At 39.6% G+C, this 17,252-nt stretch overlaps 1 protein-coding gene and 1 long non-coding RNA gene across 2 annotated transcripts; both read left to right on the top strand.

Annotated features, from left to right (window-relative positions):
* Positions 1 to 3,385: 3,385 nt before the first annotated feature.
* On the top strand, positions 3,386 to 9,962 carry LOC113168468. The gene is made up of 3 exons (XR_003299437.1): positions 3,386 to 3,471; positions 9,803 to 9,850; positions 9,945 to 9,962. It is a non-coding gene; the product is annotated as an uncharacterized LOC113168468 (long non-coding RNA).
* LOC113168743 (protein FAM111A-like) lies at positions 7,482 to 11,675 on the top strand. Its single transcript, XM_026369776.1, has 3 exons — positions 7,482 to 7,604; positions 9,803 to 9,850; positions 9,945 to 11,675. The coding sequence occupies exons 1-3, from the start codon at positions 7,482 to 7,484 to the stop codon at positions 11,673 to 11,675; spliced, it is 1,902 nt and encodes a 633-aa protein (XP_026225561.1).
* The last annotated feature ends 5,577 nt before the right edge of the window (positions 11,676 to 17,252 follow it).

Raw genomic sequence — 17,252 nt, 5'->3', positions numbered from 1 at the left:
GAGTATCCCCAGAGGAGAGAGAGTAGTTGTTGGAGCAGACTTTAATGGCCATATTGGTGAGGGCAACAGAGGTGATGAGGAGGTGATGGGCAGGTTTGGTGTAAAGGAAAGGAATCTGGAAGGACAGATGGTGGTGGACTTTGCTAAGAGGATGGAAATGGCTGTAGTCAACACTTACTTCCAGAAGAGAGAGGAACACAGAGTGACATACAGAAGTGGAGGTAGGAGTACACAGGTGGACTACATCCTATGTAGACGAGGTCATTTGAGAGAGGTTGGTGACTGCAAAGTGGTGGTAGGAGAGAGTGTAGCCAGACAGCACCGCATGGTGGTGTGTAAGATGACTCTGGAGGTCAGGAAGAAGAACAGAGGGAAGACAGAAAAGAAGACCAAGTGGTGGAAGTTACAGAATGAAGAAACTTGTGAGGGATTCAGGCAGAAGTTGAGACAGGTTCTTGGTGGTCAGGATGAGCTTCCAGATGACTGGGAAACCACAGCAGAGGTTATCAGGGAAACAGGTAGGAAGGTGCTAGGTGTGTCATCTGGAAAGAGGAAAGAAGGTAAAGACACTTTGTGGTGGAATGAGGAAGTACAGGAATGCGTCCAAAGGAAGAGGTTAGCTAGAAGGAAGTGGGATGTAGAAAGGACTGAGGAAAGTAGACAGGAGTACAAGGAAGCACAGCATAGAGTGAAGAGGGAGGTGGCAAAGGCCAAACAGAAAGCTTACGATGAGCTGTATGACAGGTTAGACACAAAGGAAGGAGAGAAGAACTTGTACAGGCTAGCCAGACAGAGAGATAGAGATGGGAAAGATGTGCAACAGGTAAGGGTGATTAAGGACAGAGATGGAAAGGTGCTAACAACCCAGGAGAGTGTGCAGAAAAGATGGAAGGAGTATTTTGAGGATCTGATGAATAAGGAAAATGACAGGGAAAGATGGGAGGAAGATATGGATGTTGTGGAGCAGGAAATAGTAGAGATTGGAAAGGATGAGGTTAGGAAGGCTCTGAAAAGGATGACGAGTGGAAAGGCTGTTGGTCCTGATGACGTACCTGTGGAGGTGTGGAAGTGCTTAGGAGAGACAGCAGTGGAGTTTTTAACCAGTTTGTTCAATAGGATTCTAGAGAGTGAGAAGATGCCTGAGGAATGGAGGAGAAGTGTTCTGGTTCTGATCTTTAAGAACAAGGGTGACACGCAGAACTGCAGCAACTATAGAGGAATAAAGTTGATGAGCCACACAATGAAGCTGAGGGAAAGAGTAGTGGAAGCCAGGCTTGAGATGTGCTGTAGGTCAGACAGAGGAGTTCAAGGTGGAGGTGGGACTACACCAAGGATCAGCTTTGAGTCCCTTCTTGTTTGCTATGCTGATGGACAGGCTGACAGATGAGGTCAGACAGGAATCTCCCTGGACAATGATGTTTGCGGATGACATTGTGATTTGCAGTGAGAGTAGAGAGCAGGTAGAGGAACAGCTGGAGAGGTGGAGGTTTGCTCTGGAAAGAAGAGGCATGAAGGTCAGTCGTAGTAAGACAGAATACATGTGTCTGAACGAGAGGGATCCAGGTAGAAATGTTACAGGGGGCTGAGGTGAAGAAGGTGCAGGAGTTTAAGTACTTGGGGTCAACAGTTCAGTGTGATGGAGAGTGTGGAAAAGAGGTGAAGAGGAGAGTGCAGGCAGGTTGGAGCGGGTGGAGGAAAGTGTCAGGAGTGTTGTGTGACAGAAGAGTGTCAGCAAGACTCAAAGGAAAGGTCTACAAGACAGTGGTGAGACCAGCTCTGCTCTATGGGTTAGAGACGGTAGCAGTGAGAAAGAGACAAGAGGCTGAGATGGAGGTAGCAGAGATGAAGATGTTGAGGTTCTCCTTAGGAGTGACCAGGTTAGACAGAATAAGGAACGAGTACATCAGAGGGACGGCTCACGTTGCCTGTGTTAGGGACAAAGTCAGAGAGGCTAGACTGAGATGGTTCGGACATGTTCAGAGGAGGGATAGTGAGTATATTGGTAGAAGGATGTTGGAGATGGAGCTGCCAGGCAGGAGGGCAAGAGGACGACCAAGGAGGAGATATATGGATGTCTTAACAGAGGACATGAGGTTGGCTAGTGTTAGGGTAGAAGATGTTCATGACAGAGTGAGGTGGAAAAGGATGATTCGCTGTGGCGACCCCTGATGGGAAAAGCCGAAAGAGAAGAAGATGTAGCACCTTTAGTGCTTTAAAAGATCAAATAATGTCTTTTAAAAATATGAAACAGAAAAAATGAGGAAATGTATGTAACACAGACTGAGAACAAAGTATGTATTATGTACATCAATTTTTTTCAGATTTTTTTTATCATTATCAGCCAGAAATGTTGTAGTACACTGGATCATTGTTAATCATTTAATTTATCCAGTTTTCAACCAGTTTTGCAACTTAGTTACATAAACCCTTAATGATAAAATTTGATTTTATCTTGATCCTAATTCAAAAAAGGTGATAACTTTGTTATACCTTTATACTTTAGATATTAAACATAATAAAAAAAACCCTCACAGGACAGTGATTGTGTTGGAATAAATGTCAGAGAAGAATTTCTTAATATGTAAAATCAAATGATTGATTTCTTTCCTACCACTTAGACTATGTCCGAACATGATGGCTGAAATGTGAAAAGTCTGTTGTAATACTGAATAATTGAATTACACTATGTTTTTTTTGTTTGTTTGTTTTTGTTTTTTTGTTTCTCATAATTTTTTAGTCTGGGGGATTTTTTGGGTCTGGTAGAAAGAAAGAAAATCTCAATGACACTGGAGCCACCGAACTAAACTAAAGTCAACCCAGAACTACTGAAAACCCCATTCAAAATCACATTGAGATTTCTATCACTGCTAATAGCGTTTTTCAGCAATAACTCCTGTGACTGATCTGGTGTATTAAGACAAACTGCCTAGCAATTATTTCGTTTTGTCACTTTCAGGAACTTTAGAATATTTTTTTCCCCTCAAAATGGCTTAATCAATTTATCTACATTAGGAACGAACCACTTCACTTCAAGTATGGAATGATTCTAGTGACTCAACACATCTATCGTGCAGTATGATATAGTGTTGTATTAGGGTTAATTTGAAATTATTCAGATCTGTTCTTTTGTTTGCTCCTTTACAGAAGAGAGAGCTGTTATCTCTGAACCCCAAACAATGGCAGAAGGAAACAACTCTCATGTAAGTAATTATATACAGCAAATGTTTCTGTATTAAATATTATTTTGAATTTATCACAGCTGCATATTCAACTGGGTTCTAAAGCGCAGGTTCTGCATGTCCTAGTTAGACAAACTGTTGAAATGATGATTTGATTTATTGCAGGAAAACGTTCAAAAAACGTTTTCACATCTCTGTACATTGTTCTTAAAACATTACTTACAAAGTAATTTCTTATTTTCAGACACTCAGTAAAGATAAAGTGAAGAAAGAGGATCTTGGTGATACTACGGTTAGTTTACTGTAACACATACACAGTGTATTTTAAGACTGCATTTTAATTAAACAAAGATAGCAATGTAACTTTGATGTTCTCACTTTAATTTCGTGCAGAAACACAGCACACATAGATTTGAAGTCAAATTCAATCCCAAAGACAGTAATAAATACAGCATTCATTGTGGTCAACATCACACAGCGCTGGCAACAATAACATAATTTAAAAAGTACAGAGAGGAGATAGAGAACAAGTGGACAGATGAAAGCATTTTAACTCAACTGGAAAAAGCAGATAAGAAAGTTGCCGTTGCAACATTTTTCTTTGTTCTTGCATGAGCAAGGACGAGTTGATTATCATCGTATCAGCATCAAGTAATAAGTGATGAGGGCCAAAGGTTTGAGGGAAGCTTTGCATACATCTTGTCTGCAAGATGTCTTCTATTTATCATGTTGCTTTTTCATCCATCCCCAGAAAAATCATCCCAATTCACACATCACAACAAAACAAAACAAAACATCTCTCTTAAACGACTTTATCCTCTCTCAGAATCTAGACTTCTTTTTCTTAAATGAAACCTGGCTGAGGATAGGTGAATCTATCCAGTTGCAGGAGCTCTGTCCCCCTAATATCATTTATTTCACCTCCCCTAGATTAAGTGGTCGGGGTGGTGGTGTTGCTGTGGTCTTTAAAAATCAATTCAAATGCTCAATGCTATCACTTAAACAGGTTCACAGCTTTGAAGCTCTGTCGTTTCTTATCCACTGCTCTGTTCCTGTATGTTGTACTGTCATCTACCGCCCACCAAAAGCTAATGGTAACTTTTTGTCAGAGTTTTCCCAGTTTGTTGCTGACATTGTTGTGAGGTATGATAAGGTCATTATCGCTGGAGACTTTAACCTTCATATTGACAATAATACTAATACTCTAGCAAATTATTTTATCAATCTTACTGAATCTTTCAACCTGGTTCAACACGTCAAAGGTCCGACCCATAACCAGGGCCACACCCTTGACTTGATATTCACTTTAGGTTTGACTCTAAATTCTATTGAGTTAAAGGACTCCATCTCTGATCATAAATGTGTCCTATTTGATACTTGTCTTCATCCAATCACTGTACCTCAGAAATCCACAGTTAAACGCCATCTATTTAACAGCCAGTCAGAAGCTAAATTCACTAGCACCTTCTCTGTGTTGAAGCAGGGTATTTCTTGCACATCACATGTTGATGATATCGTCCGCCTTTTCAATAATAATTGTGCCTCTGCGCTAGAGGCTGCTGCTCCCTTAAAAACTGCAAATGTGTCTCGTAAAGACACCAACAAACAGCCTTGGATAGATGTCAGCATTCGTAGTTGTAAAGCTGAGTGTAGGAAAGCTGAGCGGAGATGGAAGAAAACTGGACTTCAAGTGCATTATGAAGCTATGAAAGAAGCATTACTCCACTACAATACGATGGTAAAGAATGACAGAGCTAAATACTTCTCCGACCTGATCACTGCTCACTGCCATAATCCTAAATTTTTATTTCAGACTGTTGACAAGTTAGTAAACCCAACCCCTCCTAGCATCCCAGCTGAAAGTGATGCAGATTGTGAGAAGTTCTTAACCTATTTTAATGATAAAATAGAATCAATCAGAGCTTCTGTCATCCCCAACTCCTCACCAGTCATAGTTTCACACCCTTTTAGAGAATGCACTTTAAGCCAGTTTCCTCCCATGTCCGTATTTGAGCTACTACAAACTGTCTCTAAAATGAAACCATCTTCCAGCCCAGTTGATGTCATCCCAACTAAGTTCTTAATCTCGATCATTGATTCGCTTGCTCCCTCTCTCCTGAATATTTTCAATACTTCTCTGTCCACTGGGATTGTGCCAGATTATTTTAAAATTGCATCTGTGCAACCTCTTTTGAAAAAACCTGGTCTAGATCCCTCATCCCCCGAAAACTACAGACCAATCTCCAAACTACCCTTCATATCAAAGATTTTAGAAAAGTACGTGTCTAAACACTTATTTCTAGCCGCAGAAAACTATAACATCTTTGACGAATTGCAATCTGGTTTTCGCAAACACCACAGCACAGAGACCGCCCTACTGAAGGTAACTAATGACATTCTGTTGGCTTCTGATGCTGGTTTGACTATTGACTATTGCAACAGTCTGTTCACCTGTCTCAGCCAGAAATCTATTAATCGGCTCCAGATTGTTCAGAATTCAGCTGCAAGACTCTTAACTAGAAAAAGAAAATACGATCACATCACTCCTGTCTTAGCTTCTTTACACTGGCTGCCAGTATGTTTTAGGATTGATTTTAAGATTTTATTAATAACTTTTAAAGCTCTGTATGGCCTTTCCCCCAGCTATTTATCCCAGCTTTGAAAGCCTTATGAGCCTGCACGTAGCCTGAGATCCTCTGGTAGAAATCTTCTGTATGTCCCCAATGTCAGAATGACTACTAGAGGTGACAGAGCCTTTTCAGTTAGAGCCCCTAAACTCTGGAACAGCTTACCCGAGCATATAAGATCAGCTGACTCAGTAACATCTTTTAAAACTCTCCTTAAAACATACCTCTTTTGCGAGCCTTTTGCGATCTTCTGTAAGCTAAAACAAATCTGTCCTTGGGAAGACTCTCCATTAGATTACAATGTCTTTACGTTGGAACTGGTCTCCCCAAGGACCGATGTGGTAGTTGTTTGTATTATTGTTTTGTTTGTATAGCTGTTTCCTGCTCCCCAACCGGTCGAGGCAGATGGCCGTTTAACTTGAGCCTGGTTCTGCTGGAGGTTTCTTCCCCCAGGGGGAGTTTTTCCTCTCCACTGTTTGCCTAGTGCTTGCTCAAGTTGATCTTGTTGGGCTACATGTGTTTCTTGTCTGTCTTGTGAAGCACTTTGTAACATATGTTTAGAAAAGTGCTCTATAAATAAATGTATTATTATTATTATCTGCAGGTTGGACACACCTAACAGACTTCTTTAGGGGTTAGCAGGATGTCAGAGGTGTGACTATTACTGTAGATCTTTTCATTTACGTTTAGTCATTTAGCAGACGCTTTTATCCAAAGTGACTTACAAGTGAGGAAAAAGAGAAGCAAACTAAATCTAAGTCAACAAGAAAAACATCAAAGTGCTATTAAAAAAGTGTTTCTGTTTCATGAGATGTAAGTACAAGAGAGCAGAATTTTTTTTTTTTTTTGTTTTCAGCAGTTTTTTTTAAATATTAAAGTGAGGTGGCTGAGCGTGCAGAGTTCTGCAGCTCATTCCACCATCGTGGGATCACTGAGCTGAAGAGTTTTCCTTGGTGTTGACTGTGTGGTGCTGGTACCACCAGATGTCGTTCACTGGCCGAGCGCCGTGGACGGGAGGGGATGTAGACCTGAACGATTGAACTAAGTTAAGATGGAGCTGTGGAGTTGACCACTCTGTAGGCAAGAGACAGAGCTTTGAACTTGATCCTTACAGCCACAGGAAGCCAATCTGAAGAGTGGTGTGACATGAGACCTTTTTGGTTGATTGAAAATGAGGCGTGCTGCTGCGTTTTGGATCATCTGGAGGGGTTTGGTCGTGGATACCGGTAAACCCATCAGTAGTGCATTGCAGTAGTCAAGACGAGATAAGATCAACGCCTGTACTATGAGTTGGGTCGTGTATTCGGAGAGGTAGGATCTGATCTTTCTAATGTTGTGGAGGTCAAAGGTCTGGCAGGGAAGACTAGAACTTCAGTCTCGGAAATGTTAAGTTGAAGGAGTCTTTTTCTCATCCAAGCAGAGATGTCAGAGAGACAGGCAGAGACGCGAGATGAGACAGTTGAGTCATCCGGTGGAAATGACAGGAAGAGCTGTGTGTCATCTGCATAGCAGTGATAGGAAAAGCCATGTGAATAGATGATAGAGCCTAGAGAAGAAGTATTGATGGAAAAAAGAAGAGGACCAAGGACTGAGCCCTGCGGTACACCGGTGGAGAGGTTATTAGAGTCGGAATCAAGCCCCTGCCAGGATACCTTGAAGGTTCGTCTGGACAAGTATGACCGAAAGCCAGGCTAGAGCTAATCTAGAGATACCCAAGAAGAATGGAGGGGACTGGATTAAAAAACAGGTGGTCGGGCGATTTGAGAGGAGGAGGGTGGACACGTCGTCCTCTGACAGGGTTGAAAACATGAAGTGAGATGCATTGTTGCGTTTAGTTAGTAGAATGTCATCGTCAGGAGGAGAGAACTGGGAGCTGATGGCTGCCACCTTTTTGGTGAAAAAGGAGGCAAAGTCTTCAGCTGTGAGACAGGTGGAGAACAACTTTCTGGTGTCTGTGGTGTTGCTGAGCTTATCCTGGTAGTATTCAGTCTTCGCCCTAGTGACACTGTGAGAGAAAGATTGAAGCAAATCCTGATAATCAGTTAGAGCAGGTTGAGACTTGGATTTGTGCCACTTCCCCTCAGCACTCCTGAGCATGGTGCGTTGTTCACAGATCTGGTCAGTGAGCCACGAGTTGGAAGCTGAAGGACGAGCAGGTCTAGTAGATATCGGGCAGAGACTATCCAGGCAGAATGAAAGAGTATCGCAGAGCCTGTCCGTGGCTGCGTCTGTGTCAAAGGTGGATAGAACCTGCAGCAAGGGCAGCGTTGTAGAAACCAGGGAAGAAAACTGCTCCGGGTTGAGAGATCTGAGGTTGAGGCGGAATGTTTCCAATGCAGTGGAAGAATGAGACAGTCTAGAGATGAAGACTGTGAGCTGAATGAAGAAGTGATCTGACAAATGCAGAGGAGTGACAGAGATGTCATCTACAGTGCAGTTCTGGATAAGAACGAGGTCCAGGTTGTTGCCAGCTTTGCGGGTTGAAGGAGTGGAGACCAGTCTCAGGTCAAACGTGTTCAGAAGAGCGAGCACGTCAGTCTCCTGTGGTTTGTCCAGGTGGATGTTGAGGCCGCCTAAGACGATGAGAGGAGTGCCATCTTCAGGGAATTGAGACAACAACATATCCAGCTTGTTGTAGAAGTCCCCCAGCTGGCCTGGCGGTCGGTAGATCACAATGATGTGGGCTGTGATCAGTGCTGTAAACCTAATGGCATGATATTCTAATGAAGACAGACTGCTACAAGGCTACAATGAGACCAGTCCCCCCCCCCGAAGTGATGGGCGAGGAGTGTAGGACAAGGCAAAGCTGGTGGAGCGCGCAGTTGGGGTAGCCGTTTTTTGCGGTATAATCCAGGTCTCCGTAAATGCAAGCAGCTGAACAGCTGAGTGTGTAGAAAACGCTGGAATGAAATCAGCTGTGTTCACCGCCGACTGGCAGTTCCACAGGACAAGAGAAAAAGAACCTGGTGAGGGTGTTTCACCTAACCTTTGTGGGTCTTTAATGGAAGGGTACCAACAATTTTCTCCATTTGTATGTCACCTCCTACGTTGCATTCATAGAACCTTTTTCGAGTAAATGATGTAGATTGAGATTCACTTCAATTCAATTCAGTTTTATTTGTATAGCACCAATTCATAACAGAAGTTATCTCAAGGCACTTTACAGTTTTTAAGGTTTAAGACCCACAGAGTATATTTATACAAAAAATTATAGAGAAAACCCAACAATTCCATTTGAACAAGCTTTAGGCAACAGTGGAGAGGAAAAACTCCCTTTAGAGGAAGAAACCTTCAGCAGAACCAGGCTCATAGTGGGCGGTCATCTGCCTCGATTGGTTGGAGTGAGTGGAAAGAGAAGAGAGAAAAGAACAGCAGGCAATAAAGACAACAACAAGCAGCAAGAACAATGGGCAGATGAACTGGATTCTGGAGATAAACAGCTCCAGGCCGAGGATACCTGCAGAAAAGTACAGAGAGAGGGAGACAGAGAGGAGGAAACACAACTACAGGAGAGAGAAGACACAAAGTTAATGATGTGCAATAGTGGCATTTGCATTGATACAGGAGAAAGGATGATGGAAGCTACTTGAAGCTGCAGATTTTAGTTTTGATCCACTGTAGGATTGATGTTAGTGGAAGTCTCTTCCACATTACACATTCTGCTTGATTACTAAGTCTGGAGAATTTATTTTAATTCCACAATAATGACAATGTGAAGCACTGGGCAGAGTGTAGGGAAGTGTAGCAGAGCACAGAACAACAGGGAAAGACAAGGCTGGGTGGAACAGAGGGTACTCATTCATGTGGGTCTCATTTTAGCATAAGTTGTAGCTTTAAGTTATTTAACTATTGAGACAAGGCTGTAATCATGAAACATACAAGGGTCTTTTCAACATTGTTTAAAACATAATCAGAACTAGTAATACATGGAGGATATATTATTGCTCATGCATATAAACAAAAACATGACACTGACTCTTGTTTTCTCCTTTGTAGACTGTTAAAACAAGTCAAGTGAAAGAGGAGGACGATGGTGATACCACAGTCAGTATTCTGTTTCTACTGCATATACAGAATAGGCAGTGTCTTTATTACCAAAACAGATGTTGTAATATTTTCAAATTTGTATTTCTTCCAGACCAGACCTTCACATAAATTCACAGTGGACTTCAAAAACAGAAACAAATATCAGGTCTTCTGTGATAAACATCTCACAGTGCTGGAAGCAATTAAATCAAATCCAGAATGTAAAAAAAAAATGAAGATGAAGTGGGAAGATGAAAAAACTATAATTCGGATGGGATGTGGAGATAAAGAATCTGCCATTGCCACACATTTTCCTGGTTTCTTAGTCAGTGATGGCGAGTTGCTTACTGTGTCATGTAAAAACACAATTGTTGAAAAGGGCCAAGATCACAAAATTGATCCAAACAACAACTATATTTTGTTCTACATTGATACAAAGGGAGGACATAAAAGCATGAGTAAAGTTAATAAAATTCTCAGACACTTCAACGACTTTAAGTATCTCTGTGTTTATGGAGAGGAAGGGATGACAGTGAAGGAAGCTCTGAAGCGTGACGGTCGCTTCACTGATGACATTGGTGAATTTAAACTGTCTGACAATGAAACAAAAAATATTATCAGTTGTACAGAAAAGGTTAAGAACATAGATAAAAAAAAGCTAAAGATAATTATTGAGACAGAGAAAACAGTCCCAGAAGACAAAGAAGGGCAGGAAAACCAAGGTGCAGCAAATAGGTCAGAACACAAGCTGGGCACCAAAGCGATCTTAGATGCAGCCCAGCAGAGTGGAATCAGTGTGAAAAGAGTGGTGGAAAAGAGCAGCGACAAGACTGAGGAGATTTATGAAATACTGCGTCAGCAGTTTCCAGAGCTAAAAGAAATAATGGAGAGTAGATTTACTGAAAATTCTTATCAGAAGGAGCTGAAGCTGAGGAAAGAAAACTTTGGGAAGATCCAACAGTCATTCAGTGAAGTTCACAGAGTCAAGGATCTGCTGAAACTGGGACAGTCGGTTTGTAAAGTGGTTGTTGAGGGAGTTTGTATGGGAACAGGCTTCGTACTGTTTGATAACTTTATCCGGACTAATGCACATTTGTTTAATAATTATGTTGATGGTATCGACGTGTTTGCTCTATTTAACTATGAAAAACCTGAGCCAAACGCAAATTACTACTACTTTAGTAGTAAGAAAACATTCATTGACTTTGATAGGGAACTGGATTATGCCATACTCAAGCTGAACACTCAGGCCCAAAAACCCAACATAAAATTAAAAAAGAATATAAAGATACCACCAGGGCTGCTGAAGGAATTTGCTCCTGTGCCTCATGAGGGTGAAGCCTGTATCATTGGTCACCCAAACGGAGAAGTGAAAAAAATGGATCCCACATGTATCATTGAGACCGAAAAGAGGGATCAGGCTGTCAGTGATCATTTAAATTCATACAAAGACACTCTGTTCATCATTCACTCAATCAGTCAAGTGATCAAAGATCAGGGCATTGAAAACATAATGATGGGTGGAAATAAAGCACATGATGTTGTGACCTACAACACTTTCATGTATCATGGGGCTTCAGGCTCTCCAGTCTTTGATGCTCGTTGCAAAGTGTTTGGTTTGCACACGGCTGGATTCATCTATGGGTTTCCACAGGAAACCAAAAGTGTGATAGAGTTTGCCCGTCCTCTGCTTACTATATTTGGAAACTTTGTGAGGAATCTGAAAAAAAATGGAAATGAGAATCTATTGAAGGAAGTTGAAAAGGAAGCAGATTCAAACCAGTACCTAAAACAGGTTCTCAAGTCTGAGTCAGATGATTCTGAGGCTAGAGCCATGGATTGAAGAGTGATGGTGTATCAGAGGACCGTGAACACATTGAGTTGTATACCTCTAGTTCACATCCAGAATGACAGAAGCACAGTTTGACCCAAAATGACCATGCAAATTGTTTTCACAACAAATGTTTTATACTTCACTGTTTTCTTTAATTTGTTTGTTTGTTTCACCTTCTATAATTATAATCATCAGCTGTTGTTGCTTTTATTGATATTTTATTTTAACTTAAATGGGGAACCTAGTTGCTCTGCTGTATCTAGATCAAGCAGCTGTTAAATTGTGTAGTAAGACTGTACCACTTTCAGTGTCCTGTTGTTTTATTGTATTTTGTTAAAACCATTGTATTAAAACTCACTTGCATTGTTAAATATGAATTTCTTCTTATTCATTTGGTATCATCTCTGACACTTTTACCCCTCAAATCGTAGTAAAATTTCAATTTCTTTTGTCTCCATACCATACTAACACATATTTTTGTGTTTAGGCTGTCACAATGTGTTTATTTAAACTAAACTATGATCTTCACTAGTAGTAAGAGTCTTTTTTTATCTAAACCCAACCACCCACAGACTCTGGATTTGAACATGGTACAAAAGCTAAAGCTCCTCTAATAGAGGTCAGACTGAAACAGTTTGTCACATAGTCTGGAATACAAGTCAGTAGGAAATAAAGATAAAACATTACCATACTACTGTTAGTAGTGGGTTAGTAGAAATAACAAACCAGCAGCTCCCCTAAGTGACCATTTCAACTCAGTTCTTAGTTGTGTTGCTTTGGTCTGGTTAATAATTCAGTCAATTACAAACGCAGACATGATGATTTTTAGATTATAAAGAGAATATAAGAAGTTGATGTGTTTTACAAGTAAACATGTTACACACCACTTAACAAAAAAAAAAAAATAAAAAAAATAAAAATAATAATAACTCCAGAACTGTAATAATAATAAGTGATGTCCTATGTATACTCTAAATGACACAACTTAATAAGACAGTAGTTTCATTTCGCTTGCTCAAGAGCAGCAATGAATACATCAGCACAGCAGCTGACAAAACAGAAATCAAAGAATTTAACACTGGTAAAGGCAAGTTTCACAAGGGTTACTTTAAGTTATGACAAATGGCGGTTTCCTGAGAGAAACAAATGTAAAAGCATAACATTAAATGGTTAGTAGTTTATAATACGAAAGGTGACATTTATAAATCAAGTCATACTGAGGTGAACTTGATATGAAAAATATATTCTCATTATTAAAAAAATACTTGCCAAGTGCCACAAGGTGGCGACAGCTACACCTAAAAATACGAAAATCTTCTTCCTTGTTGCAGTGAAAAAACAATAGCACTGATAACAGGTAATAATCTTCAAAAAATATCAATTTTGAACTAACTATTAAAATGCCTTTGTGTGTGGATGTGTGGGTGTGTCTTATGTTTTAAATTAAACATAAACATCTTTTTCACATTTTGTTCTCATTTCTCACATGCTAGGATCTGTCTTTAAAACCGGTCATTACACCCTTGTTGTAAAGTGAGACTCAGTCATATTTTTACAATTTACCAGTGAAAAATGAGAGTTTTTCTAAGCAAAGTTTGTTTGTATATAGCAACTTTGTTACATAAATGTATATGTATAATAAGTTAAGCTGTTACATTCAATAAGAAGGTAGATTTCATGATTTCACAAATCGTGAGAACTATTAGAGAACAATTTATAGCAAATATTTTGCTGGGTGGAAATAAGGGAGATGAGGTCATCACCCACAAAACCTGGATGGGTCCTGGCTCCTCTGGTTCCCCCGTGTTTAATGATCAAGAACTATTTGGGATGCACAGAGGAGGACATTGGTATCAGAGTGAAGAAGCTGCTGAGTTTAACATTGTCTTAGGGTTTGCCTATCCTCTCTATATTATATTTGGAAGACTTAAGGAGAGTAGAAGTTATGAACTATTAAATACAATTGAATTAAATAGCTACTTAGAAGAAATACTCAGGACAGAGACAGCTGATGACTCTGACTAGCCTATGGAGATTAACTTGGATCAAATGAATAAACAACCAATCGACATTCAAGACTTTCTTTTCCATAATTACAGATTCATAGAACAAGAGCAAATGAAGCTTAATTAGGGATTGTAACGTTTAGGGTTTAACTCTACATATATTTTATTATATAATAATATGTATATTATGTAATACTTATGTGATATCTCTTTATTTTCTTTATTTGTATGTTTTTACTATTATTTTATTTCTATGTACAGTGAGGAACAGAAGTATTTGAACACCATTCGGTTTTGCAAGTTCTCCCACATAGAAATCATGGAGGGGTCTGAAATTCACATTGTAGGTGCATTCCCACTCTGAGAGACAATAAAAAAGAAAATTCCAGGATATATGATTTTTAAAAATTTATTTGTCTTGCACTGCTGAACATAAGTATTTCAACACCTGAGAAACAGCAAGAATTCTGGCTCTCAAAGACCTGTTACTGTGCCTTGAAAAAGTCCACCTCTACTCCACTCATTAATCTAAATTAGTAACATCTGTCCAAGATCTTTAAAGACACCTGTCCACCCCACAGTCAGTCAGAAGCCAACTTCTACCATGGGCAAGCCCAAAGAGCTGTCAAAGGACACCAGAGACAAAATTGTGGACCTCCGCAAGACTGGAAAGGGCTATGGAGCAATTGCCAAGCCGCTTGGTGAAAATAGATCAACTGTTGGAGCAATTGTTAGAAAATGGAAAAGGCTAAAGATAGCTGTCAGTCTCTCTGACAGGCACCATGCAAGGTGTCACCTTGTGATGATAAGAAAGTTGAGGAATCAGCCCAGAACTACAAGGGAGGAGCTGGTCAATAACATGAAGACAGCTGGGACAACAGTTTTAAAGGTCACTGTCGGTAGCACACTACGCCGTCATGGTTTCAAATCATGCATTGCACAAAAGGTTCCCCTGCTCAAGTCATCACATGTCCAGGCCCATCTGAAGTTTGCCGAAGACCATCACAATGATCCAGAGGAGGCATGGGAGAAAGTCATGTGGTCAGATGAGACCAAAGGACAACGTCTTGGTCCAAACTTCCCTCTTCGTGTTTGGAGGAAAAAGAGGGATGAGCTCCATCCCAAGAACACCATCCCTACTGTGAAGCATGGGGGTGGTAACGTCATGCTTTGGGGGTGCTTTTCTGCAAAGTGGACAGGACGTCTGTGCTGCATTAAAGAGAGGATGAATGGGGACATTTATTGTGAGATCCTCAACAACAACATTTAAAGATGGGTCGTGGCTGGGTCTTCCAACATGACAACAACCCGAAGCACACAACCAGGATAACCAAGGAGTAGCTCTATAAGAAGCACATCAAGGTTTCGGAGTGGCCTAGCCAGTGTCCAGACCTCAATCCAATAGCACATCTTTGGAGGAGCTTAAACTCTGCGTTGCTCAGAGACAGCCCCTGAAATCTGACTGATCTAGAGGAGATTGTTGTAGAGGAGGGGGCCAAAATCCCTGTTGCAGTGTGTGCAAACCTGGTCAAGAACTACAGGAAACGTTTGACCTCTGTAATTGCAAACAAAGGTTTCTGTACCAAATATTAACACTAATGTTCTCAGGTGTTGAAATACTTGAGCAGTGCAAGACAAATAAATTCATAAATTTAAAATTCATACAATGCAATTTCCTGGAATTATATCTTTTTCTTTTTTTATTATGTCTCTCAGAGTAGGAATGGACCTACAATGTGAATTTCAGACCCCTCCATGATATCTAAGTGGGAGAACTTGCAAAATTGCAGGGTAGTCAAATACTTCTGGTCCTCACTGTATCTCTATGTATTTTTCTCTCTCTATCTTAAACATATATATTTATATCTATAATTCTATACAATAGCATTTGTTTTCTATCTAATTCAGTAAGGACTTAGCCTTATACAGTATGTAAATGTGTCTTGAGATGTTTTTGCTATTATATAAAAAAAATAATTTAATTATGTTACAAAAAGAAGCAGAAACTGATTTTACTTGTATTTGTTATGGTCAGATTCAGTTAATATTTTGTAGGTCAATTTTGTGCCACCAAGGAGCAACCTGTCTGCACTAGTGGTTCTTGTATGTCTCTACAACAAAGTTGATCAGCTAGACCACCAACAATACAATTTAAATAGTTAGGTATTTACTTATTGGTATCAGCTTTGCTGGAATACAATTCTGATCTAGTACATTTCAATGCACAATGCAGCTAAAAGTGTTTACAGCAAATAAAATAATGAGATTTAAAATATACAAACAATGTATTCTGTATCTATCATTTTTTTCTTTTTTAATCATTCCAGACCTCTGAGTCTGTTCATTTCAAATTTCACATTTCAAAACTCAATTTTCACAGGTCTGGTACTGCTCTTGTGAGTGGATTTTTGTTATCTAGGAAACAAACAAACCAATCTAAGACATTGTTTTTGAGAATGAAGATGGTAATAAACTATTTTGCAATGACATTGCATGAAACAAACTAATACCAGGACCCTCCACATGGCTGCCATATGTGTATCTGAGCTCACTCAGATCATCCTGGTTGCTGAATACAAACTACGAAGTACTCCATGACAAGAAGCACCTATTAAAATTATTTATAATTAGTTAAATAAATACTATTATAGTATTAGTAATAAGCACATGCTTTAAAATCTACTGGAAGTACTAAATGACTCAACTAGTTTCTCTGGGCATCAATCTAACAAGTGTACAAGGAGAGAACAACATCAGAAACTTTATTTTTCAGGATTTCATTGTAAAAATAATAAAACTGTATTTCATCACTTCTCTTCAGAAAATGACAAAAACAATACAAAGCAAATATTAGGGACTACATTTTATTTTTAGCAAACAAGCTTTGAGATAGGAAAAAAGACTAAGGTCACATGTGATATTACATTACCTAGCTTGTAACAAATAGATAAATTGCTTCTGCCAGGTGTAAGGACGGGAAAACATTTGCTTTCACTCTGTTTTGGCCCTGCTAAGCAGTTATTGAAAAAAGACTCAGATAAAAGTAATAGATAGTTGGAGTAGACTAGACTGGTTTTCATTATTTCCAGTGTGACTCTTTGTTTACTGGAAGGAGACATTTAAACAATAAACCTTTTCTCTTGCCGGACTGTGCTCTCGTAAATGGTTGGTTAGTTATCTGGGAAACAAACAACCCAATCAGAGATGTTCACAATTAAGTTGGTGACAAACATTTATCAAGTTGTTTTGAAGTCAGTCAGTTCAAGAAAAGTAGTGTTAGTTAACAGAGAACCATTACTATCATTATTAGTTCTATATCAATGCCACAGGACATAATGTGACTACAAATTAAGTATGTATTGACCTGATAGAATACGTCAAACTGTGCTGATCCCACTGTCTGCTTCTCCACTCAAACTGATAATAATTGTATATTGTAATTTAGTTACATTAATAATTTAAAATATGAAGAATTATAATTACCTCTAGTGCTGGATCAAGTCCATTCTGAGATGTATGTGCTAACATGAAATGTCACCAAACTTGTGACTGCTGTAGTTCATCTTTTGGGAACTCAGTA

This window comes from Anabas testudineus, chromosome 18 (assembly GCF_900324465.2).
Source record: "Anabas testudineus chromosome 18, fAnaTes1.2, whole genome shotgun sequence".
NCBI classification, from domain to species: Eukaryota; Metazoa; Chordata; class Actinopteri; order Anabantiformes; family Anabantidae; genus Anabas; species Anabas testudineus.
The sequence above is the reverse complement of the archived record's forward strand: the minus strand, read 5'-3'. Positions and strand labels throughout refer to the sequence as shown.